This window comes from Danio aesculapii, chromosome 16, assembly GCF_903798145.1.
Source record: "Danio aesculapii chromosome 16, fDanAes4.1, whole genome shotgun sequence".
Classification (NCBI taxonomy): domain Eukaryota; kingdom Metazoa; phylum Chordata; class Actinopteri; order Cypriniformes; family Danionidae; genus Danio; species Danio aesculapii.
Genome location: NC_079450.1, coordinates 32142113 through 32169450, shown reverse-complemented (window position 1 = coordinate 32169450; position 27338 = coordinate 32142113). Strand labels below are relative to the sequence as shown.

Below are 27338 nucleotides of genomic sequence, written 5' to 3'. Positions count from 1 at the left end.
TACAATATATTTCTTTAGTTTCTCTTAGTTTCTTTCAGTTATTGTTAGTGAGTGTCACAAACCGAAGTCATATCTTTTGCGCGTGCGCAAAAAGGTCGCCAACCGTTGTGACTGTCGAGGTAGGTTGCCATGCGCAGCATCAGCACCAATACTGTACCTCTTGGTGCCGCATTGAACAAATAGCCTATTACGGACACGTGCTCCATAATGAGCTTCCTTCCTTTTTTTTCTTTTTAAAATTGAAATGCCATCGGGAAACGTTCCCATGACGTCAGGAATTACACACGTAGGCATACGTTAATACACTTCAGGTCTGGCGCGATTACGTAGTGATGCTCATGTCCGGGATACAGACGGGACGGGGGCCTCGTGACTGCGGGAGGAAAAAGAGGAGACCGGATCTAAGATAAAGCTCCCTCAACAGGGAACACCTTGGCTTTATGATTATTACCCAAAACAGCATGGCATTACCGTAGCGAGTTCTGCTCCACAGCCTGCCTCCGCGACTCTGTTTTCGTTTCCCATTCCTGTAGATTGTTTCCTTTTTTTCTGTTTTGCTTCATGAAACGGCTTTTCCGGGCTCAGGTGGGAGCCGAGCGGCTCTCTAGTGGAAACCCGGGGAAGATACAGTTGGATGTGAGCTGAACTGGGATTGTTTGTTTAGTCCTGCTCCGCGCGGAGTTGCCTGAAGGCCGAAGTGTCGGATGCGGCAGCCGCTCGGCCTGCTGAGGCTCCGGGTACCGCAATGCCACGGGGATGTGGAGAGAGAGACGGCAGGGGCGATGAAACGAGCGGGATCGGGGGATATTGGAGAATGCAGATGTACTACGCCAAGAATAAATGTTGACACAACATAAGTGCACCGAGTTCAGATTTATCAGCTCTGGGCTTACTGTTGAACAGATCCTAACCACATATATTTAAAGTAGCATCTTCCACAAGATAGCCTGTATATGTTTTGAACTGAGTCCAATAACCGAGTTAGTCTAAGATCATGCCCTCTCCATCGGACTCCAGCAGCGTGGCCTCGATGTCCGGCTCTCGGGCTCTGTCTGGGAGCCGCAGAGGAATGTCTGGCAGGACCAGCGCGCGGGTGCTGCTGTACCTGGGCTTGTGTCACCTTGCGCTCGGGGCAATGGTTCTGGCCTTCAGCTTCACCAGCCTCGCCTTCACCTCATCACCCCGGGTCAGACAGTCCTGCCCTTTCTGGGCTGGCTTCTTCGTAAGTTTCTTTAACTGTTTATTTGGTGAATATTCGTATTAGCATGTAATGTCAGCTGCATGTGTCCTTCTGTAAAGCATGCTATATTTTACGTCATTATATTTTGCTCTCATTAATCGCATCGGACCATTTAAAATGTTTTTTTTTTTTTTTTAATTGTTCATTTTTTTCTGTCCCTCAAATGGTTAGATTATTTATTTATTTATTTATTTATTTATTTATTTATTTATTTATTTATTTATTTATTTATTTATTTATTTATTTATTTGTGTGAAATGCTTAGAAAAAACGGTAACCAAATATAATAGTGATTAGATGTGAAGATTGATATGTGGATAAGTACAATTTTTTTGGTTGAATTAACTCTTTAAAGGTGACATGTATGTCAAAGAGCTAGTATAATGAATAAAAGCTATACGATGTATTTAAAAGTTGTAAAATATTGTATTTTAAAAAGTATATATTTCATATTTATTTAAAATATTAAATATTAATTATTTGTACAAATAAGAAAAAAATTTACTTTTTTGTAGATTTATTTTTGAAAACATTGAATGCATTAATGAGCTACAAACAATATAGGCTACAGAGCATCAAGCTCATGTTGATCTGAAAATCTCAGAACATTGGCTTTTTATTTAAATTCAAATATTGTCAAAACAGCTTTTCCATTTGATCAATTTAATGACTGAATCATTTAATATTTGGGAGTAAATCAAAGAGCGATGTTAAGATTTTTTAATAATACTTTTTATGTATTCTTTTGTTTTGTGCCTGCAGTATTGTATCAGTGATTTACACTTATATTGAGATATCAGCTATTAACATTGTTGCACAAAAAAAAACTGTCAATCCCATAACCTATATGTCATAATGTTTTAATAAATAGATTGTGTACAATGAAAAGAACTTGGAACTTTGGAACTTCAAAGCATGCATGGTAGCATGAGTGCTAATAAATGATCTGCTCCTTAAGTAAATCGTTTTTTTTATCTCTCTGTCAAACAGGTAGTGGCGTCAGGAGTAGTAGGGTGTGATATCATGGAGGAGGCCCTTCACTCTTGTAGTATGTGCTTTCATCATCTTTCAGGATGTGTGTGTGTGTTCGTCTGCTCCTCTTAGATTCTGCAGTGATGCTGTTTTTGATTCATTCAGGTGTCGCTGTTCATGCTGCTCTCTGCAGTGTGTGTGATTCTCAGTCTGGCTGGCTCCATGCTCTCATGTCAGAATGCACAGATGGTCAAATCTTATGTTGACTGTAAGGTACACTCCGCTTTCTCTTCTCTTCTCTTCTCTTCTCTTCTCTTCTCTTCTCTTCTCTTCTCTTCTCTTCTCTTCTCTTCTCTTCTCTGCTCTGCTCTGCTCTGCTCTGCTCTGCTCTGCTCTGCTCTGCTCTTCACTTCCCTTCCCTTCTCTTCTCCCTGTGTTCCCAAAAGTCTGGAATTTCTGGAATATTGTGGAATTATAGTGTATTTCAGATGTCGAAAGTCAATTTTTTTTTTTGGTCCAATTAAAAAGTGTATCGTTTTCTTTTAAATTTTAGTTAGTTAATCATAAAATGTCCGTTTATTTTTAATGTCACACTGTTTCACACATAGTTTTATGGTTAGGCTAATTTCAGCACTGTTTTATTCCTTTCACTCTCATCAACTGCATTTTGACAAGGAAAATCCCTTAATGCAGTCATCAGACTGGACCTTTTAATTAAGGGTGCAGTAGGTGATCTGCCAGAATGCTAGCATTAGCATAATAGCTTAGAAATTTTATGATCCTCTCCTGCCGTCCAAAGCCATGCCTCCTTAAGTCATGAACGTGCGAACGTGCACTGATTAGATATAACACTAGATCATGATATTCACCAGTTAGAAAACTCAACTTATCAGGCGTTGTTATTGACAGGCCACAGGTGCAGGAATTATATTTCCCCAAAACTGTCACAAGCAGTTCAAAAATGAACGAATGTGTGAATATAAGTCAAACTTCACCTCAGTAAAGCTGGTTAGGTACTTATGTTTTGTTATTAAACTAAATAAAAATTAGATCAGAAAAAAAGAAGTGCTAAAAACAGAAATATCCTGTCATCTTTTTACATTACACTTACGTTTACGTTACCAATACAACGAGTGACTTTTCATTTTTAAATGTGCTCGTTGAGCTTCTTTTTCACTTGAACAGCTAAATGAATGCTTAGGTCTTTTTTTAACCGACTATATTATCGATGCTGTAAAAGGTACTCCATGAACTTGAAAATAGCCAATCTTTTACCGAACATTTTCAGTGGCTGAACAACACTTCCGTGCATATAAACTCATTCATAAACAAAAAACACAATCTACATAAGCTTTGTGTGGCTAAAATAGTTTAAAAACATACCTGTCTAACAGTAATACTTCAGCTGTGGTGTCACCCTTCAGATCGTTGTTTTGAACTGTATAATGTCATTGCTCTCCAGTGTAATAAAGTAATTGATTCAGGATTTAGAAAAGTTTTGATTCTGCATTTTTAAAGCCCTTTCAGAAACAATCTTTCTTTTCATGCATACAAGGCCACTTTGGTCTTTCAGAAAGAAGTTCAGGTTGATGTAGAGTTTGCCTGATGACGTCCCTCTGTCAGCGGTAGATCCGTGCTTCACGTGTGCACACGAGTGGCGTATCTGTTTGAGGCTGCGCAGAAATTCAAATTTAAATTTGTTGACACAGTTTGAGTTACCTGTCATAATTGCGTTATTTGTCGGTCTGACAAATTTTAATTGGATGAGCTTTTTTTGTTTTATGTCTTACCCAGAATATAAAAATACATATAAATACATTTAGATCATTTACTTTAATCATTACTATTAGAATGTGAAGAGACTTTCAACTAGCACAACAAAAAATGTTTCTGAAGACAATCACCTACTGCACCTTTAAGGCCATCATGCCTGTATATTAATGTTAAGAGCTTTAGCTTCAGAATGACCATTTCAAAGAATGGGCACTTTAAAAGTAAATGGCAGAAAAGGTAAATGTAAAATTTTAAACCTGCTGTTTAGCAATCAAATATGGAAGATGAAGCACTTTGCAGACATGAAACAATTTGTTTTAATCTGAGGTAATTATCTATTGTTGTTTTAATAATGGCTATTAAAGTGATCCAATGTTATTCAAGGTAAAACCGTTTTATTACTATGCAAATAGCTGCCTGTTTTCCATCCATTAGTCAGTAGTAATAAGGGAATAAGGAATTTGATATTTGGCTTAAAGTGGGAACCGTGCTCTTCTTGTTGTTCTATTTCTTGTCATCAAATAATATCCGCGTGTTTGTTCCAGGTGGAGAATCGTCTGTGTCTTTGCTGTGAGCCCAAGTCGTGCTCTCTAAAGGAAGATGATACTCTAGTGCTCTACCAACATAAAGACTGCCATGCTGTGCGCCACCAGCTTAAGGTTTGTGCTTTGACAAATTGTAAACAACTTTAAGAAAATTTAATTTCAAGGCTCAAATGAAAGGTTGAAAAATGGAAAAAGTGGGTTTACACACAAAAGGGAAAAGTGACAGAGCCTTTGATACAACTTATAACAGCTTGTTCACATCAGCAAAATTTATTGGGCAAAAAAGGTTGATTGTCAATAGTGTTGCAATGTATTATAACTCACTTTCATACCAACTTCTCACTTTCATCAGCTTTCTAATTGGCTGACGCAATGAGTTTACTTGAAAACCTGTTTACTTGAGCCTGTTCCAGAGCCTTTGTGGGGAATTATTCAGCCATATCCAACATTTCTTTTTGATATAAAAAATATTTTTGGAAGTTTTACTTTTTATTTATGACAGAAATGCAAGGTGACAGGAAACAAATTCGCAGACATAGAATTGAAAGTCATGCGAATCAGGATTCAAACTTTGTGATATGTGCAGCACAGTTCTGCTATATGTGGACGTACTGACCACTATTCTGTTGGAGCTGAGATTTGCAAATAAGAACAGACAAAGGGCAACTAAAACATTGAATTCAACATGGAATTTTGAATATATATCATCAATACATTCCAATACATCAAACTTCATAGTATTTTATTTTAAAACACACTCCAGTATTAGTTTTACTGTGCTAAATGTTTTGGTGTGTTTAGAGTATTTTTTTTGTATTTATGGGGATATCTAAACTTTTATCATATCATACATTGCATTCAGGTGTCTGAATATGCTTGAGTTTAAAGGAATAGTTCATCCAAAAATGAAAAATGGTGTAAACTTTTTAAGTCTAATTCCATCCAAGATGATCATTAAAGGGCTTTTTTTTACCCCTTTCACAAGATTTTGTCTGTAAAGTTTCAGCTCAAAATACCCATCAGATTATTTATTCCATCATACAAAGCAGAATACATGAATTTGGCCTCGGATCAGTGTAGCTGTTTTTATAGCCTGTGCCTTTAAATGCAAATGAGCTGGTTCTCCCCACCCACCATTCGCACATGTCTGCTTTTCCTGCATTAAGTCAGATAAACAGCAGTCAGTGACAGAGACAGACGCGGATGAAGCAGAAATCCTGCTTATGTGCTGAAGTTTATTCAAGCCTTTCTACAATAAGTCACACACAACTGCCATTACAATGTTTGTGGTACACACAAAGAGACTCAAATGCACGTTTACTGACACCAATACGGCTGTTGTGATTTCAACTTGTAAAACCCATTCTTGAGGTGCAGCTGATCACAGAGAGTTGGCACAGATCTTTTAATCCCAATTTCTTTGTAAATCCTGTTCTGTGGACATGTTTATACACGTTACCATGGAGACATGTTAATGGGCACGTCAATCAATTTGGTGGGTGGAAAAACCACACTCCCATTTTAACGTCAGGAAATTTAAAAGAAAAGTGACTTGTTGTTTTTATATCACTTCAATATGACAGCAGTGGACACACTAAACCTATACAGTTCTGTTCAAACAGCTTCCAAAAGACAATTTTGCATCATAGGTGCCCTTTAAAGAAAATGTCTAGCTGAAATCGTGATTCCTAAAAAACAACAGTTGCCAGCACTTTAAGAGTAAAAAAAACATATATATGGGCTACCCAAAATGAATACCCATGGCTCTTGAAACGAACAGTTTTTGGAAGAAAAATGCCAATATTTTGCATTTCATAAGTCACCAAGGGTAAGATAGAATTACCAGCAAGTTTTAATTTTTGGCTGAACCATTCATTTAAACATGATTAACTATTATCATTATTATTAACATTAACTACTGTGTATTTGTGCAGGATCTGCTGTTTAGCGCATGTGGCCTGAGTATTTTGTCCACCATCATCTGCACTCTGTCCACGGTCACCTGCAGCATTCATATCTTCTCTCTTGACCTGCTGCACCTGGTGAGACAAAATACAAAACACTGAAATAGTATTTTCCTTTCATATGTTACAGTGCATAGATAGACTCCTCACCCATTCTCTCATTCCACTCTTTCCTTTTTGTAGCTGGCTCCTCATCGCTCTCGCTCTGTCAACCCAGAATGCACTACACCTCAAGATGCATTTCTAAGTAACATGATGGATTTCGAGGAGTTTGTTCCACCCATTCCTCCGCCACCTTACTACCCTCCTGAATACACTTGCAGCTCTGAGACTGATGCACAGAGGTGAAAACACTCACACACACAACTGTTTTTTTTTTCACAAATTATGATTTTGTATGAAAGCACTTCAGGATTTTTCTATATCATTTATTGGATTTGTCCATAATATTTGCTATATAAAACATGTATACAGTTCAAATTCCGTATTTGGCAGCTGCAGAGTATTCTACACTAACCCAGCAGAAAAATAAAGTGTTCTCTAGTGTAAGAATCAGTGATTTCCACTGAAGTTTCTGAAGTTCTCATCTTGGTCCAGCCATGTCATGCAAGTTTATGAGATGGAAGGTGTGGAGAATGAACATTGAGTATGTTTACATGGACACCAATAATCAGATTTTAAAATGATTAAGACAACAACTCTGATTAAGAGTCTACCACATAAACAAAAATCTTTGATTACTTTAATCCAATTAAGGTCATAATCGAACTAAACAAAAATTGAATTAAGATGTGGAGTATGCCGATTTTAGTGTTTTTGTAAACACTGCAATCAAACTATTACCATCATGTAGGACTTTTTGCTGCATTTTGCGACAGGACAGTATGCACACACGGCTGTTTGACACTCTTTTCTTTACCTACTGAGTCAGTAAAGGACCACAGACAATGCGGAGGTTTTTTTCTCTCCCATTCTCCCATCAAATTTCATTAAAACACTCTTCCACCAGCCCTTACTTCGTACTCATTTCCAATACCTCAGTTTGTCACGGGGGCATGAATGAAATGTTCCTGAATGGAAGTGAAACTGCCAAACTGCAGAAACTCTGCAGAAAACGTGGATAGGGTGGTGACGCAATGACGATATTCAATTTATGTGCTATAACATGTCACATTCTCAGGAAGGATAAGGAAGTGAGGACTTAAATGAAGTAAATTATGGGTTTATTAATTATAAAAAAACAAAAAGCAACAAAAACAACCCAGAGGGGGAAAACATTAACAAAAAGGCAAAAACAGACTAGACTGGGCTGGCAGGGAAGAGCAGGGCTGGACACAACAGGTCAAGGCAATAATCAACACCAAACTGGCACAGGACAACAGATATGAGGACACTATAAAGGAGAAATAATTAATGAACAGACAGGTGAACAGGAAAAACTAATAATGGGTCAACAAGGAGGGTGGGACTAGACAAAAGACAGGAGATACATGACACACAGACACAACACAAGCCATGTGCTCACATAAAACAGGACTAGAACACAAAGCCAACGAGGGAACTTATTAGCCGTGTGTTCATATGAAACACAACACTAAAGCACGCAGCGCATGTAAACATGAACCACATGCCAAACACAACACCAACAGAAGACTGAATGCAAGACACGAGTACACGCTAAATAAAAACACACACCATGCACTCACACATGCTACGTGCATGTTTCATCCCAGTGCCAACCGAAACCATCTAGACTGAGACGCAGAGAATGAAACACCTCACTGCAGACAGAACAAACACAAACACCAGGACGAGAAGGCACTCGTACAAAGACGAATACAACGACAAAAAATGAGTGCTCGACCTGAGAATACGCGAGCAGAGCACAATATGTTAGACAAGACAGAACTAGTGTTTGGACTCTGTCACCAAGACAAGAGTTAGCAAGACGGAAGTGGCAGAATCCTGACAATAACATGTAAAACGGGATCATGAAAGAAACATTAAACTGGAAACAGAAAAGGCAACTCATGTTAACACCTTAATCATACTATTGTCTTATTCAGATTAAGGCAAATAATTAGATTACTGATGTCCATGAAAACATAGTCATTGTCTAAACACTGAGTGGTCATTGTTCTATACATTGTTTGTGTTTGAGTCAATTTCGTGGATGGCCTGGGAATAAGTAAGTAACCTTTAAAGAAAACTTTTTAAAAAATAGTATTTGCTCCTTACTTACTAGAGATTCTCTGACAGATTATTTGATGACTATAGTGGCATGGTTATATGATGCAGTAGGAGCTGTAAAATTAATGTTTAAAGCACAACTGTTCCTGTCTCAGCTAGAAAATGGCTAGTGTTTTTCTGGGTTTGTGTAAGAAGTCTGCTGCTGAATTCAATATTATGTCTCCTGCTGTTTTGCATGCCTGATTTTTCTGCATGTTTCTGCAGTGTCACATATAATGGATCAATGGAAAGTCCAGTGCCTCTCTACCCAACCGACTGCCCTCCTCCTTATGAGGCAGTGATGGGTCAAAGGGCTCCTAGCCAGGTACATGTGTTGTGATTATAGGCTATAATTATGTTTTATGATAATTATTATTATTTAGACATATTTAAATAAAGAAACTTTCTTTCATTTTTTGATGAATAGAAAGAAAGTTTAGACAGCAGATCAGTGAAATAGAACTATTTTGTAACATTAGTTGTGGTTGCTGTCATTTTTGATCAACCTTGCTGAATAAATAATTTCTTTAAACACAAAGAAGCATCGAGCCTCCTCAAACCTTTCAAAGTTTAATACTTTTCAGCTTTTGTTTTGTTTTATAACCATCATCATTTGTAATACTGTTGTCATCATGTTGACACCACCACTGTCCGTAGGCCACAGTGTATGACACCCAAGCTGGTGAACTCTCCGGAGAGAGAGGAACTTCCACAGCTTTTAGTGGTGAAGGTGAGTTTTTTCTGTTTCCATCTGGCTCTAAAGGGCACCTATTTAACCCTTTTTTCAAGATTTAAGATTCTCTTAGGAGTCTTTTGTGTCTCCAGAATGTGTCTGTAAAGTTTCAGCTCAAAACACCCATCAGATTATTTATAAGACCTTTCAGAATATTGAAATTTACAACTCTAAACACAATGTAGCTGTTTTTGTTGCCTGTGCCTTTAATACTAGTTCTTCCCACCCACTGTTCCCACATGACTTTCAGTGTGTCTTCGTCTCTGTCAGATAAACAGCACAGTGACAGACACGAAGGAAGCAGGTCTCATGTAATGTTTGTGAGAAATGGCCTAAAAAATGGAGGTGTCCTTTAAGATGTGATTTTAGAAAATCTGATCACAAGGTGCATGGTATTACCGTGCATTTCAAATATTCAATTCAGTTCAGTTCATCTTTATTCCTATAGTGCTTTCTACAATGTAGATCAATTTAAAACAGCTGAACATAGATGAAGAAGAGAGTAAAAGCCATCATTTTTCACATTGTGGAACATTCCAGTAATTCAGGCAGGCATGAAAGTAGTGTAGAATGCCTGTGTAGTTCTAGTTTAATCGAAACTGATTCAGTTCAATTTAGTATAAATGTCATTGTTGTTCAAGTTGAGTTTAGTTCAGATCAGTATAATCCAAATGTCACTGCTGAAGGACAATCCACTTAAAACTGATCAATACTTCTGCATCAAGCACACGTGTATGGTCCGACGCAGCCTTCACGTGAATGCGTAGCCCTCGCCATGGCTGACACCAATGCTGACGCACACCTCTCAAAAAATCAAAACGACGCGTAGCACAAGCTCTGCGATTGGTCGGCTTGGTACCAGTGATGAGCGTGGGTGGTGCTGAGAGCTGCGAGCCCGATGGAGTGTGTGTTTAGAAGTGTCGATTCCCGTGAAAGGAGCTCCAGATGGAAACTTTTGTTTTATGTTCAACTTAAGATTAAAGTTGTTGCACGTTTGCCAGCTCCTACCTCTGAATGAGGGAATTTTAGCTCTTTGTTGCATTCAGAAAAAACAAAACACCCGTGAAGAAACTTAACACAGAGGAACATAAAAGCCTACTGCCAGCTAGTTTTTCGGAAGTGTTATTGCAGAGCAACACAAACAGTAAGCAGAACTATAAATGCACAGCTACACGCAAGCCTTGGACACTCGCCACCGAAGTATAAATCAACCTTTAAGCTGAACTACACTGATGCGCAGCTGCATCATTCCAAACTAAACAAGCCAGAGCTGACAGTGACAAGGAACCAAACTTCACCAATTGACAGAAGTGAAGGAAAAAACCTGGAAAGAAGCCAGGCTCAGCTGTTTGCAACCAGTTTTCCCTGGCCAAATGTCCTGGACAGAGCTGCAGTCTGGATGTTGGAGGCTTGAATATATTGGACATCAGTTGTAGAGAAGGTGCAGGTTCAAATAGGTTACTTGGGGGGGGGGGGGGGGGTGTTCAAACTAGTTGATGGGATCGATGTGGAGACTTGTCTGCCAATTGGGTCTTTGCAGTAATCAGTCTTACACTCTAGATTCATCATTGACCAAAATAGCCATCTGCTCAGTATAAAGGTTGAATTAATGATCATGTGGACCTAAGCAGAAACAGACATATGAGAATGAGCATAGATGCCACTCAAATTGCAGTGTCTTTTTAGGAAATTCCAGGTTTCTGGCTCTGGTTACCCAGATTAATGCAGCCTAACAATCCTTTGCAGGATTTATATTCCAAAGATATGAGTCTCTAATCACCAATGTTCAGATTTTATGTAACATCTTTCATGAGGTATTGTCAGGTTTATATGAGTACTGATGAATGTACGAATCTGTGTGTATATGTGTATATTTTGTATATTCTTTCTCTCAGTGTCAATGGACAGTGGCTCTCTGTTGATGTCTGAGATTGTGGATATTCCAGATGACAGCTCCCCGTCTGAGGACTCCTGCCTCATGGAGGTTGGCGTTGGTGTTCGGGCCCGATCGCGGGGGGTCAGCGAGGGAGGGGAGGGGGGAGAGTGTGCCAACTTCCGCTCTTCCCCACAACATCCTGAAGGAATGGTGGCAGCTGCTACCGGACGACGCTGTTTCAGAGGCGAGAGGTCCAACTCCTGCTCCTCTCCGAGCACATACAACACCTCTACCTACAGGTGGGAACAACTTCCGTGTTAGATCAGATCACTAAATCTGATGTGTTTTCCCTTTATTGAACTGATGACTGCATAGACCAAATAGGTGCTGCTAAACTTGTTAGTGAATTTGGCCTATTGAAAGGATACTGACCTTACAGTGGTCTCACAGTTCGGTTTGGTTATAATTACCATGTCATTGCTTCAGTTCAATTCGATATCATGATGGATTGACAATGCAATGCATCTACAGTATTCAATTTCACTTTACGTCCATACAATTTTGATATTAAATACAGGTAGTCAGCTACATGAACTAAACCTTTAAATTTTTTACCTGCTCAATGAAAACATGCTGAGTAGAAGAGATTCAAGGTTTTTACATGTGCCCTTAACAGTGACACAGGGGCTCTTGGGTTCTACTGTACCTTCAGTGTGAGTTAAAGACATGTGTTTTTTAAACATTTTTAACCCTCCTGTCTTGTTCAACTCCCGCCACTTACTTTAATGTTCATGGTCAACATTAACCGGTTGGTTTTAACTGCTCTTAAATTAGCACAAAAAAGAAATTCACATCAAAATTTTTATTCAACATTCTTTAGCTGTGAACAATGTCTCAGAGTAGTTTTTAAAATGAATTTATAGAATTAGACATAAAATAACTGCAGTGAAAATACAAATGGTGAGTGAGTGAGTTGGGGTGGAGTACAGTATATTGGGATGTTTTCTGTCTGATGGATGTATATAGTCTTGTCAATCTTGTAACAAGGTTGACTAAAACACTCAAAATTCAATGAAAAATGTAATCATCACTTTTATATGTTCAAGTGCGTAGCATAGAGGGTATCATAAGACCTTGAGGCAATCAGATGTAAAACACAAAATTTAAGATTGCTTTAAGTTGTAAATTGGTCAAATACAACAGGAAGGTTAATTACTCAAACTTGCGTATCACCTTTCCCAAAATAGTATGATGCTTTCACTTGCATCTCGTCTCGCAAGATGCTACTCGGCTGTGCATCTTGCCTTTCTCGCCAATGTATTTTACCACAACAAATTCCTTCAGAAAACTGTTGCATCATAAACGGTTATGGATTTTTACTAAACCGATACCAAATTATCCTCTTCTGCATAACAATGCACAATAGAATCTATTAAATTGGACACTCCTACAAGAGATCATTGGTTTTGTTACATCTTTCGGAATAATTTTTTAATATGTAATGAATTTCAGATTAAGAAATGCACTGGTGACTTTCAAAGGATGATAAACCAGGTTGTGGCATAACTTTCAGGTTGTAGAATCTATTTTGATGAGGTAGATGTTTGTAGTGATACTTGGGAACAGCACATGGAATTATTTCGATAGAGACACAGCTTACAATGCACAATAGAATCTATTAATTTTGACACTCCCACAAGAGATCATTGGTTTTGCTACATCTTTCAGGTTATTTTCTTATTTTGTAATGAATTTCAGATTAAGAAATGCACCAGTGACTATTTTGATGAGGTAGAAGTTTGTAGTGATACTAGGTAGCGTATAGAGTGTAGCTTTATAGAGTATAGAGTGTAGCGTGATAGAGACAAACCTTACAGTTAACTGAGTTTGTGAAAGCAACTGTTGTATTTGGGAAGGGAAGTGAGACATTGGTAATGTACTCCCATTACAAGAATAAGTACATGATATTGAGTGATTCCCTTTTCTGTCTGTGAAAAAAAAGTAATACCTTTTTTGGGATGACTTTGCCCCAGTTTGTCTTCTGTCTTTAGCGCATTAACTAAACTTGTTGAAAGTGTCTGTTCCATTAGTTTGTCTGCTGGTCTTCTGCCAGCAAGCTTCTGATAATGTGAATCTTTTGCTTTTCTCTGATCTGGTTTTAGCAGTGCCACTGTTTGTAAGCATCAATAAAGTCAGCATGAAACGAAAGCTGCTATACTATTTTCTTCCCTATTGTGACAGTTATATGGAGGTAAATGGCTTCCACACACAAAGCGAATGTAGGGCAATTTAATTTTGTCCATCGAAAACTGATTTGAGCATTGTAGCTTGCATTTGCCTAAGCTAGGGTGAGCAGATGCCCCCTGTTTTACAAGGGTAATCCTGGTTTCTGGTGTCCTGTTCTTCATATGAGCTGTCCCTGGAAATGTCCCTGCCAACAAAGCCTGCTGGTAACAAGATTAACCACATAGTTTGAATTTTAACAAACATAAGGGTCCATAAATTGATTGTTAGTTTCTTCTTGTGGGGTGTTTTTTTCCCAAAAGCATTGTTAGCCAACTGTATTTAAACCTATAGTTGCATCATAACCAACATAGTTGAAAGACATGAATTTTCCATGACCAGGCAAGTGTGAATTCAGCATGTTCAATCAGTGAACAGGAGCTTAGACAGATGCCAACAGACACTGCTGACACTATGGTAACAAGGGGTAACACATTGGTTCAATGTCTGTTTGCTGTCTGTGGGCGTTTGTTGGTTATAAATAAAATAAGTATAAATAAGTTATAAATTAGCTTCATTGTTTCCACCACAGGTCTCCAGTCCTGCGGCGCCAAGCCCTGTTGGCTAGTAGCTGCTCTCAGTTGGAGTTCTTAACAGGATCTCAGCATTCCTCCATCCCTGAAATTAGAGTGCGCCCCTGCACCCCCTCCCGACGGGGCTCCTCCTCCGTATTCAGCAACCCGCCTTCCACAGCCCCATCAGGTCCAGCTCAGGACCGTCCAGACCTCACAGTACAGGCAAACGCTCCACGGCCAGTTTTCCGTGAGCAGATTGTGCGGGATCGAAAAGACAGCGATGGCTTCTTACCTCTCCTTAGGTCACACAGTGAACCAGGACTAAGCTCTTCCACAGACACAGGTATGAAATCACCATATGCATTGTCTGGGATTTATGAGAGCCTGCAAGCCAAGGTGACATCAGGTGTGTTTTCGCATCTTCTTTTCTCAGGGGATTTCAGTCTCTCAGGAGGCAGTAAAGGAGTCAGTGAGGGGGGGTCGCAGACCTCATCAGAAACAGGTAAGTGTTTATTGTTATGATTAACTCTTTCCTTACAATCATTTGTCACACAACTCTTTCCTGCCATTGACGTATTGTCACAATCAGAAAGAGCTTTATTGCCAGGTATGTTCACACATACGAGGAATTTGTTTTCGTGACAGAGCTTCTACAGTGCGAAAGGATAACAGAGACAGGACAAAAAACAGATAATAAATATAAAAAAAAAAATACAAGTGAGTTGTGAATGCAAATATGCAGATTGACAAGTGTATGTACATGTTTATTACTATATACAACGTTATATGTGCAGCTGTTATGTGCAAATTGGCATGTAGAGTGTGTTGTTAAATAAGTGTATATGTGTATAAAAGTGTATAGCAAGTAGTGATGTTGGTTCCACACTTATTATCATCAAGTGTTCATGAGATGGATTGCCTGAGGGAAGAAACTGTTTCTGTGTCGGGCTGTTCTGGTGCGCAGTGCTCTGTAGCGTAGACCAGAAGGTAAAAGTTCAAAGAGGCAGTGTGCTGGGTGTGAGGGGTCCAGAGTGATTTTGGCAGCCCTTCTGCTCGCTCTGGATTGTGTGTCTTTTGAAGTAGTACAGAATCTTTGCATCCAAAATTCAAGTGAAGGAGCAGCAGAATTCATTCATTCATTCATTTTCCTTCAACTTAGTGCATGGTTTATGAGGGATTGCCACAGCAGAATTAACCCCCAACTACTCTGGCTTATGTTTTACGCAGCGGATGCCCTTCCAGCCGCAATACAATGCTGGGAAAGATCAGAGTAAAAACATTAAGTACGCTAACCTGACCATCAGACCTTTGACAGAATATACATAAATATGTACAAAACATAAATTTGTCCAGCCGAAATGTTGATCTGACAAAGAGGTACACGGCTGTGTGAGTTTTAGGAGTGCAGATGCACTATATCTGTTCCACCTATGTTTTGCTAATTGTTCTGAGTCTAATCTAAAAGTAAGGGTGCACTCACATTAGGTACAGTTGCCTTGAACCGTGCCAAAGCGCGTTTGTCCCCATCCCCTCTCCACCTCGGCCTGCACTCACACTGCATTTTTACCAACCGGACCTGAGCATGCTTACATCATCGATAATGCGACTGTTCAGTTTAATAGGAAGAGAAACGATCTTGCTCAGCACAGTGGAGATAGCTTTAGTTATATTGTTTTGTGTTATTTTTAGTCGTTTGGGATGCAGTGAGACGCTGTCAAACACTTTGCCGAACAGATCCACCACTTTTGACGCTCATAAATTATCATAAAAGTCCTCGTGCTGCACATATTATAAGGTTTCTTGAAGATGCAGCTGACATGCAGCGAGGGGTTTTGCGTCTTTAATAAACTACGACAGTTTGTGTTCATTGAAAATTAAGAATGATTAATAAATCCAAATGAAACAGTCCCCAAAAAGTGATGTCGCGTCTTCAGTTTCAGGCTCAGGTGCACTTTGCACTCACACTACAAGCGTACCCCGCCAAAGCGCAAGTGAACTGCACTCTGGCACACCTCTTCCAACCAGGCCAGGGCCGGCCAATGGAAACCGCGCCTAAGCCCGATTCAGAGCACTCACACTTCTCAAATGAATCGAGAAACGTGCCTGGGCACAGTTCGGATGGCATAGTGTGAGTGCACCGTAATGCTTGCCAAAGAGCTGTTTTTCACATTCAGATGCAGTTAAATTTCAATGTGTGAAGTTTATGGCCATGATAATTGTCTGAAAATGATCACAAATCCTATAACTCACTGTCTGGAAAGATTAATAAAAAGTGCTCTTTATTTTTATTTATATTAGGGGTGTAACAATATAGAAACTGTGATGCATATGCAAACCGTGATACCACATCAAATCTTGACGAATAGGTTCATTTAAAGTTCAAAATGATGCTTTCAATTGAATTGTTTATGGAGTTGTTGAGTAATCTCCAGGCTTCTGAGCTTAAAATTTGCCAGCTGCTTTTATCCACCCGCATTTATGTCAGCAACCACTATTCCTGTTTAGCAACTTCTCACTCAGTCACAGTGAGGTAGTCAGGTGGACATTTGATAAATATCATGATTTCTGAACAACAGAAGAGCAGTGAGAAGATCTTTTTATTTTGGCTGTGAAGCACCAGCAAAACCGCATTGATCTGAATACAACTTGTGTTACAAATAGTCATCAATTTTTAGCTTTATTTTTAACAAAATCCCTGATCGATTAAATCTTTTCAGAGCTGTTATGCTGGCATGGCAAAAAGGCTGATGTTGAAAAACAGAGCAGATAAAAACTACTGTATGAAACACTCAACAACAAACCTGCCTCCCAGGCGAGGGAGTTCATTTCTCATGCAATATTTTTAAAGAGACAGTATCAAAAAAACAACACTTCACAATAGGGTTGCATTTTTTAATAGCAGTTAACTATAATTGTTAATAATTGTAATAAATACAATAAATGTATTACTCTTTCTAGTACTCTTTAATGGACCTGATCTAAAGTGAACTAATAAATGGTTCATTGTTTTATTAACTAACAATAACAAAAATTAACAAATGTTGAGACTAATTTTAGATAATGGATTAAATGTGTTAAAAGTTAAACTAGTTAAATAACAATACTGACTTATACAATTAACAAACATTTTGTATTTATTTATTTATTTATTTATTTATTTATTTATTTAATTATTTACTAACTAACCTAAATCCCTACCGCTATAATTAAATTCTTTGGTTTATTTGTGTCACTCAGGAGTATTGTCTGGAGCTGGTTTGCTGCCTCGCTCCTCTCTGGCACTTCCTGCTTCCCTGCCCAGAAAGGGTAGCATAAAGGCTTTGAGTACCCGGTTGCCCATCAAACAGGTCCCTGCTACATCGCTGCGTTTGCCCAAAGACTGTGCACGCTCTCTTGGAGACCTCAAGGTTAGTCTTTTTAATGTCATCAATGCAGAAATCTGAAGATTCCTTATGCCCAATGATACAATGAAGTAGGGCTCCCCCCTAGTAGTCGACTAACCATTAGTGGAATAGAAGAGGCTTGATCGACCAAACTTTTATTAATTACTTAGAATTAATCAGTTAGAATAATCACTTTGAATTATCATTTGAATCCACATGATATGGTGAGGTGAATCAGGCTATCAATTTTCATTTTGAAGTTGGACAGAAATTAGATAAACCATCTCTCTGCTTGCAGTTATTGTGAATTGAAGAAAAGACAAACCAGGAGAAATTTTGGGTATTTTCAAAGCAGAATCCTTTCATAAGAACTCGCCTTAAACTGTGTTGTTCATCGAAAAATCTCGACTACTGCAGCTGGCATTCAGTTAAATACACAATTTAGTGGCCAGTAATTATTATAGAAACAAAAACAGAAGAAAATCTTGTTTTCTTATTATTTATAACTTAAATCTTGTTATTTGTTAGATAAAAGACACAGCTGTGCCTGGAACTTACAATATGCATTACTTTGGAGACATGATACTGTATTTCACAGTATCACAGATCTGATATGCCTAAAACTTATCATTTGTATTATTTTGGAGAAACGACAGTCTCTTGCCCATAGGCAGTCAAACCTGATCCCTCAGAATGCATGTTAAAATGGAGAAAACATCCTGGGAAACATCCATACACACTCATATACTACGGACAATTTAGCTTACCCAATTCATCTGTACCGCATGCCTTTGAACTTGTGGGGAAACCGGAGCACCCGGAGGAAACCTACGCGAACACGGGGAGAGCATGCAAACTCCACCCATAAATGCTAACTGACCCAGCCGAGGCTCGAACCAGCAACATTCTTGCTGTGAGGCGACAGCGCTACCCACTGCACCACCGCATCACCCTCTTCGATTATGTAATTCATATTAAAATTACAGGCACATGTACTGTCATCTCCTGTACTGTGGAGATGACGAATCAGTGTAAGTGACTTCATCTCTTAAGCTGAAAACAAAAAAAGAACTAGTTTATCAATGGATTCTTTCCCAAGACTGTTATGTTGTATTTAACTTTAAAATAATTTTAAATCCTTGACAGTTTTTAATAATTTTTTTTAAACGTTTGAATATTTATATGCAGTTATGTATGTAGTATATCATCTTTGCATCAAATAAAATAAAACAAACGAATTACCGCTTACGTAAGGTGTTTCTAATGCATCGTCTATGGGGCTGAGAGAAAATTTGACGTTACTCTCTCCTCTGGCAGTCTCACACTATTTTTTCCTTCTTCTGAAAGTCTTGATTACACCATTGTGGAGTTTTTCTTTTATTATTTCAGTAATTAGGATTGTAATAAAATTATTTGTTGTATTCTCCCATTCACTGCGCTCTGAGTTTACCCAACTATGACACCTTCTGCTACTGAGAAACCCGGAAATGTGAAAGGGTCTATAAGTTATTAAAATGTTAATGCAGTCTCCATATGGGTTTTTCCCTTACACATTCACAATTATTACTTCTGCCAGTGTACTATGACAAGCTTTATGTGTGCACTTGAACGCTTATTAGGTTATGTAGATAATTAAATGCTCACTATTATGATTTAAATTATGGTTTATTAATGAACATCCATTTAGTCGACTGATTACTGTTAATGACCTAGTCCAGTGTTTCTCATCCACGTTCCTGGAGGACCACCTGCTCTGCACATTTTTCAGGTATTCTTAACCAAACACATCTGATTCAGATCATCAGCTCATTAGCAGAGACTGAAAGACCTGTAATGAGTGTGACAGACAAAGAAGACATCCAAAACATGCAGTGTTGGTGGTCCTCTAGGAACGTAGTTGAGAAACGCTGACAAAGTCAACCTGGAAAATCTTTAGTCGGTGGCCATTCCACCATAAACACATGTCAGTTCAATTCAGGTTTGTAATACCAGGACTGACTTTGTTTTTTATTTTTTCAATTTTCCTCACAGGTCACCCGAGTTTTAGTGCAGCGTTTCCTGCAGAGATCCAAACGTAACTTAGCCCCTGCTTCTGACCATACTGCAAACTGTACTCAGGGGCCTAAAAGGAGGACTGGAGGAGAGGGAAATCTGCCTTTAGAACAGGTGAAACATTGGCAGATCTAAAAATAAAAATTTTATGTTCAGCTAGAATTTAGTGTAGTACTTTTAATACAAAAAATAATCCATTACGCGTCTGTGTTTTAATGAAGGTGCTTCGTAACTCTATGGGAGCCAATAGAGGGCAGCAGCAGCACGTCCACCACCACTGCCGTGGACATCACCACTCCCATAGTGACAGTCGCCATAATGCCCGTCGCCATGACGATGACCCTGTAAGAGCCAGAGGAATCCACCTGCGCAGCTGCGGAGACCTGAGCTCCACATCAGTGGTCTCACTGCGCCGGCTTCACCCACCACACGGGTCATCAGGAGCGCTTTATTCAGAATCTGCCCTCTGAAACAGGGCGAGTGATTCTGAAATAAATCCCTGAAGAAAAGTTAACAGGTGGGAAATAGATTTGAGATGAGGAATTCACAGAAAGCAAAAGCAGATGTGCTTTTTGAAATCTCAAAAGTTTTTAGCTGTTCTTGCCATAGCAAAAAGACTCAACATTGCATAACAATAACATTTCAGACCCACTGCTGTCTGTGCCAGACAAGATCCTTCTGTTTTGTGTTTTCTTTCATTATAGGGCTTCTTTTTCTCACTGTTTACGTAGATACGGAAAGAATGCAGCACCTCTGACACTGCTGCTTATCTTCACAGCTCATTACAAAGCACTTATGAAAATACAAACAAGCAAATCCGTAACCATGAGTGGAGGAGAGGCTTTTTCTTTGAGAATAAGGGATATGATTGCTTTTTGCATAGTTGGAGGCAGAGTGCCAGAATGAAAGGATTCCCCAAATACATTTGACAACAGTGGAGTTAAGTCATTCATAAATTTTTTATAGAATTCGCTCGGAAACCCATCAGGGCCAGGTGACTAAGAGTTTTGCATTGACAATATTGAGGCATTTATTTCTTGAACTGAAAAGGGGGCCTCAAGTTCGGCTGCAGTCTCTTTCAGTTGAAGGAATAGTTATTTTATCAAAGAAAGATGAGAGCAAATGTGGGTCCTTAGGAGATTGTGTATAATTCTGAGTAGAACAGATTAATCTGCTGATGCTCTGTATGTTTTTGGCTTAATTTATCTTTTATTTGGGTAATAGTGCCATCTGCTGCTTTTTGTCTCAACTGATGAGCTAAAATTCGACCCGTCTTCTCACTATGTTCGTATATTCTATAACGTGTTTTATTTAATAAATTCTCAACATGTTTGGTGCTTAAAAGATTATATTTAGTTTGAAGTGATAATCTTTGTTTATTTAGGGTGGGTGATGGTGTAAGGGCTAGTGTAGCATCTAATTTAATTATAACATTGGTTAATTCCTCAAGCCTGACTCTGTTTTTTTCTAATATAGGAACTATAGCATATTATCTCTCCTCTTAGACATGCTTTCATAGCTTCTCAGATTACTGAGAAAGATGTGTCTGGTGTTTGATTGAGTTCGAGAAATATTTTTATCTTAGAGGATATAAAGTAAGTAAATGTTTCATCTAAAGGCAGTAAGGTATTTAAACGGCAGGGACAATATCTGTCAAGTTTGACTGGTAATGCACAGCGTCATTAATAAAGTGCATGTTCAGAGATAACAATAGCATAATAACTAATCAAAGGTATAAGATTGTTATCTAGAAAAAAGTAGTCTATGCGGGAATATGTTTGATGGACAAAAAAGAATAGCTTCTTGACACAGGATTACGAAATATCGCCAAATATCTGATATCCCATATGTATCTATAAATGTTTTAATGGCCTCAGCTGACTTGGATGAGGGAATAGTTTTGACAGAACTGAGATCTAAAGATGACATTACACAATTCATATCTCCTCCTAATACCAAGGGGTGTGTGTCCAAATTTGCTAGTTTAGAGAAGGTATTTGTGAAGAAAACACTGTCGTCATAATTTGGTGCATACACATTAGCTAAGATGACTGAGATATTATAAAGTTTGCCTATACTATAAATTGCTGTTCCCCTGGATTTAGAATTAAAATTAGAGTGATATAAATGACCCACCCAATCACATTTCAACCTAAATTGATCTATCTTAAGCAAACACGTTAACTGAAGAAAAGCAATCCCTACTTTATGTTGTTTTAAATGCAAAAGTACACTTCTTAGCTTAACAGGGTGATTTAGGGACTTAACATTCCAGCTAATAATATTAATGTTGCAGCCTGCTGACCTATTTATTTTATTAATCATTTGAAAATGATTAAGCAGTAATCCCTCCTCTCACCTAATAAAGAAAAAGTACATCAAGTAATTTAGAAAATGTAAAATTGGTGCAGTTAAACTCACCCTCACATCAGTCGAATGAACAGAGTGACTCCCAACACCACTGAGAAAGTTTCCACACATTTAAGTGTTTGTTTTGGAGAAATCACAGTGTAGCAGGCACACACAAACCAAACATCGACATAGAGCGTATAAACTTATTTCACTATATTTAACTCAAAGATAATGTGGTTGTTTTACAGGGCGACGCAGTGGCGCAGTAGGTAGTGCTGTCGCCTCACAGCAAGAAAGTCGCTGGTTGGCATTTCTGAGTTTGCATGTTCTCACTGTATTCGCGGGGGTTTCCTCTGGGTACTCTGGTTTCCCCCACAGTCTAAAGACATGCAGTACAGGTGAATTGGGTAGGCTAAATTGTCTGTAGTGTGTGAGTGTGAATGAGTGTGTATGGATGTTTCCCAGTGATGGGTTGCAGCTGGAAGGGCATCTGCTGCGTAAAACATGTGCTGGATAAGTTGGCGGTTCATTCCGCTGTGGCGACCCCAGATTAATAAAAGGACTAAGCTGAAAAGAATATGAATGAATGAATGAATGAATGAATGAATGGTTGTTTTACGCAACAAAATAATAAACTAAGAAGGGAGATAATTATGGATATTTAAAGAAAAAAAATTGCTTTCTACAACATCGTTGCGTCTTCAAATTCTAAAGTTGTCATCTACTCACCATTTCTACAAAAAAAATTTCATAAAGTTGAAATAGAAAGTAAGTAATAAATGTCTTTTTGAAGCACGTTGAATATCTGTCGTACAAATTCAGTGTCTGTTTTTATACATACGTGCCAACACTCCCATTTTTCCCGGCCCCCCAGTCTTCAGTTTGCGACAACACTCATTTCACAAAAACAGAAAGGAATGTTTTAAATAATAAGTATTAAATAATGTTATAACGTGAACTTCAAAAACAAGACGCTCAAAATACAGTTAAGTTAATCAAATTTAGCGGAGCTCACCCAAAACACAATCTATTCCATACCTGCTCACTAGCACCCCCAGGAGGGGCGTTTTCATCTTATTATCTAATGTTGGGTTCACCTTACAGGAGTTTTTCAACCCTAACTGATTAAGAAATCTTGTTCCAGCACTCACATAAAGAGAATCTGCTTGACTTTTCTTCGAGGTTAATAAGATTTTCATTTCAGAGGGAACGCCTCATGTAATCCAATGTTGTATTTGAATAATGCAGAATAATGTAAACAAAATGCAAATTAACAACATAATGTTTCTTGTCACATTTAATAATGAATTACATGAATCATTCTAAATATTTTAAATTCAAAACAACTGTTGATTTATTAACATTTCAATTATACTGCAGTAAAAAGTTGTTTTTAAGACAATTTAAAGTCAAAATTTACCTTGATTATTTTGCTATCGCACATTGTTATTCTTTAGGTGAACAATTAATCCACTGAAAAAAAAAAGTTTATTTAAAGTTTTTAGATCTTCTGAAAAGTCTGAGCAGTTGCTTCTGAACATGGATTGGCTGTCCTTCTCTGTTGACATCAGTTTGGTGCCTTTAACCAAACTATTCTTAACCACGCCACTCTTACCATTAGTTTTCTATGAGGTAATGATGCGCAAAAAGAAAGCCCCTCCCCCTACTCAATATTCAGTTTCAGTTCTTCAGGTTCACGCAGACTTTAGTTGTTAGCTAACATTCTTAACTAAAAACTAAAGCATCATGCTGCAGTTCATGTTTGATCATTTTTAACATTAAAGCTCCACCTCACCTTTCATTTGGCCAGTATAAAACGTTTTACATAGTCCAACATTGTTAGTTCATCTTATGAATGTAACAGTTTTTTACCATTTTGACATCCTAAAAAAAGAGAACAAATATCTAATATTGGATGATGACGATTGGGCTATTTTAATGACTTGGTCGTTACACAACTTCCACATGCAAAATGCATGACCCCACAGTCTATTGTGGTTCTAACTCCTTTACCACTAAACTCCTTCACTAACTGACTATATTGCGCAGACCAGTTTAATAACCCAAACATCATCTTGCATATATAATATAGATGTTTTTTAACCTCAAATCGACAAAAATGCTGAGGTTTATGCCGCAGTGATATATTTGGATTCCTTGGCTTTTTTCATAGAAGTGCATGGTTTTTCTAAAACAACTAATTCGATTGAAAATGAGATTTTTTTTGTGTCTGTCTGTCTGTCTGTCTGTCTGTCTGTCTCTCACGATGGAGTCCAGCTTCCCAGTCTGTAATAATACTTTCTTACAGAATGCCTCTGCATGCATTAAGAAGGCTTGTTTTCTCTTTTTGCAAACACACACAGCTACACAAACATGCTTGTGACAAAGCTAGATGTCACTAATGCAAAGACACGTGTGAGGGAATTGGGGATTTTGTAATAAAGATGATTCTCTGGCAATAAACACTTGTACAGTTATGTGGACCTTGAAATGTTAAAGGAAACTGGGACCTTGTATTGGAAGTTACCTGCAAATCTGAACAAACTGTCAAACTGCAACGTTCAAGAATGTGAACAATGTTCTGGAGAGTTCTGCTCAACACACTGGAAAGACAGCCATGGACTTCTGTTGTGTTCTGGAAATGCATGAACATCTGAAGGAATCACTGCAGTTGTCAATTTTTTGAAGTGCTAGTTAATGGCTTTGAATCGGTAGCAATGTTGCTTAATTCTTTTAATACAGTTACTGTATATGTAAATATCATTGATGCACGGACCGTTATAGCTCACACACATTCTGCATCTTTTTGAAGCACTGACACCAAGTCTGAACAAGAGCTTGATATTCTACCTCTTATAATGCATACACTGACATGTTATGGCCCAGTGAAATATTTGAATAATTTAAAGGATTTAACGGGCTACTGATGAAACTGACTGATGAAAAAATACTGATATTCTGGGAATATAACGCCTAAAAAGAACATTTAAAAGCGGCTCTACTTTATGAACTTTTAATGCAAGTTATGTAAAATATGGAGAAAAAAAACATGAATAAAATGTATACAATTCAAAATGATTTGAAAAGAACTAAAATCACTGATCACTTTTCACCTTCTTGTACTGTGTTATGCAATGTCTCCACTCTTTCATTGTATTATTTGCCTCCAGAAAATGACTATTAAGCTGTTTGTGTTTCCAAAAAAAATCTTTTTATTTATTTGTTTGCTTATTTGCTTGCCGAATCGCTTTTATACATCATGAAGTACCTCTTGGTACTATTAGTTATCATTTCAGTAATTTAATGACAAAAAAGACAAATGTAAAATTTAACTTAGTAAACTGCTTTACTTACAATTTACAAAACACACGCACATAAAGTAGAATAATGACATGGGTATGACCTATATATATATATATATATATATATATATATATATATATATATATATATATATATATATATATATATATATATATACCAATGTCGTTATTGTACTTTATGTGCGTGTGAGTGAGAGTGTGTGTGTGTCACAAGTAAGTCAGAATGTGTAAGTCAGAATTATTAGCCCCCCTATTAGCCCCCCTTTGAACTTTTTTTACTTTTTTAAATATTTCCCAGATGATGTTTAACAGAGCAAGAAAATTTTCACAGTATATCTGATAATATTTTTTTTCTTCTGGAGAAAGTCTTATTTGTGTTATTTCAGTTAGAATAAAAGCAGTTTTTATTTTTTTTAAACAACATTTTAAGGTCAAAATTATTAGCCCTTTTACGCCATATTTTTATATAAATACATACATACGTGTGTGTGTGTCTATATATATATATATCTCCCCAGCATAATTTCAAACTACAGCTGAAAAAAATCGTTATAAAACAGGTAAGTGACTTTCTAAGTTGATCTCTCTCTTTTATATTTTGTAGGACTGCATTTATACCATAAAAATCTGGAAGTGTTTCCTTTGCTTTGGCTTTTTTGGGGTTAACTGTTGTGACCTCCCAATTGCAACAGAGAAATACTGGAGAATCTCTGTAGACTGATGGCATTTCATGCCGTTCAGCCTAATAATCTTAAAATGTGAGCAGAATCATCTGTTTTGTCATCACTTTAGATATTACGCCAGAGAATCATTCAAATCTCTAAAGTGACGTTTATGAAGTGGCAATTTCTGCTGTTCTGACATCAGCTGCAGATGTGAATGATAATGGCGGAGGAAAGTAGTTCCTCATACTAAAGAAATTTAGACTCTCCTTGTTTGATTTGTTTTTATTTTTATATACATGATTATGCTGTCGAACTGCTGTATAAACACAATATCACACTGCTGCGATATTGCTCATATATATATATATATATATATATATATATATATATATATATATATATATATATATATATATATATATATATATATGGCTAAGAGAATGAGCCTGTGTTAAAATGTTATTATGTCTATGGATGCATCGTTTCTGTTTTCCTAATAAGATGTTGTATATACTTAAAATGGTAAAAAAAAATAAAAAATTCTATTTCCATCTCTATTTCCACTGTAAAAAAGTAAAGGCCAAAATTTTCCATATGTGGCTGCTGTCATTTTGATGTCATTTGAAGCCTTTCTCATCTGCAGGAATTACAATCCACAATCATGACGCAATGCTAAAAGTAAACTTGTTGGAAAAATAAGCATCACAGTAAAAGTTCAAATGATTTGCTAACTAGCTAAAATAGTGAGGAAAATTATTTTTTTTAGCTTGCTCACACATGCTGTTTGTTTGTTCACTTTGAGAAATCTCTTACATTTGGTCCACCAGGTGGCGGTCGAAAAGTTTTTTTTTTTCACCATTCGTGCTTTACACTCGATTTTACATAATTTCTGCAATATTCATTCATTCACTTTCGGCTTTCATCTTTTCGGCTTAGTCCCTTTATTAATCTGGGGTTGTCACAGGGGAATGAACCGCCAACTTATCCAACACATGTTTTAAGCAGTGGATGCACGTAAACGCGAGGAGAACATGCAAACTCCACACAGAAATGTCAACTGACCCAGCCGAGGCTCGACCTTAATTAATTAAAGACCAGCACATCTGAAGTTTAGGCTATGTTATTTCCCTTAAAATAATGTGCAGACATTTTTCATTTTCTTTGGAATAGCAAGCTACATTATTCAAGTAATTCAAAATCAATTATTAATTATTTGTGATAATTTAGAGGTATTGGTTCTTTATTAAAGTTTATTTATTCAATTGAAAATAATTTTAAATAACAAAAAGGCATGGCTACTTGCAGGTCTCTACTATGACATGTTATATTTGAAAAGATATTTTAAACAAAGACAGACAGCGCTCTGTGACTTTTATCTCTGCGCTATAGGACTTTTATTTTGATACGGAAGTTTATTACGTCGCATATGAAGA

At 37.5% G+C, this 27338-nt stretch overlaps 1 protein-coding gene across 1 annotated transcript; it reads left to right on the top strand.

Annotated features, from left to right (window-relative positions):
* The first annotated feature begins 135 nt into the window (after positions 1–135).
* On the top strand, positions 136–24985 carry fam189b (family with sequence similarity 189 member B). The gene is given in 15 exon segments (XM_056476083.1): positions 136–1222; positions 2231–2251; positions 2253–2288; positions 2378–2485; positions 4531–4644; positions 6465–6572; positions 6678–6838; positions 8949–9048; positions 9381–9453; positions 11352–11631; positions 14148–14473; positions 14564–14632; positions 17368–17537; positions 19545–19679; positions 19787–24985. Coding segments are annotated over 15 exon segments (2178 nt in total). The 5' UTR covers positions 136–994; the 3' UTR covers positions 20036–24985.
* Positions 24986–27338: the final 2353 nt, after the last annotated feature.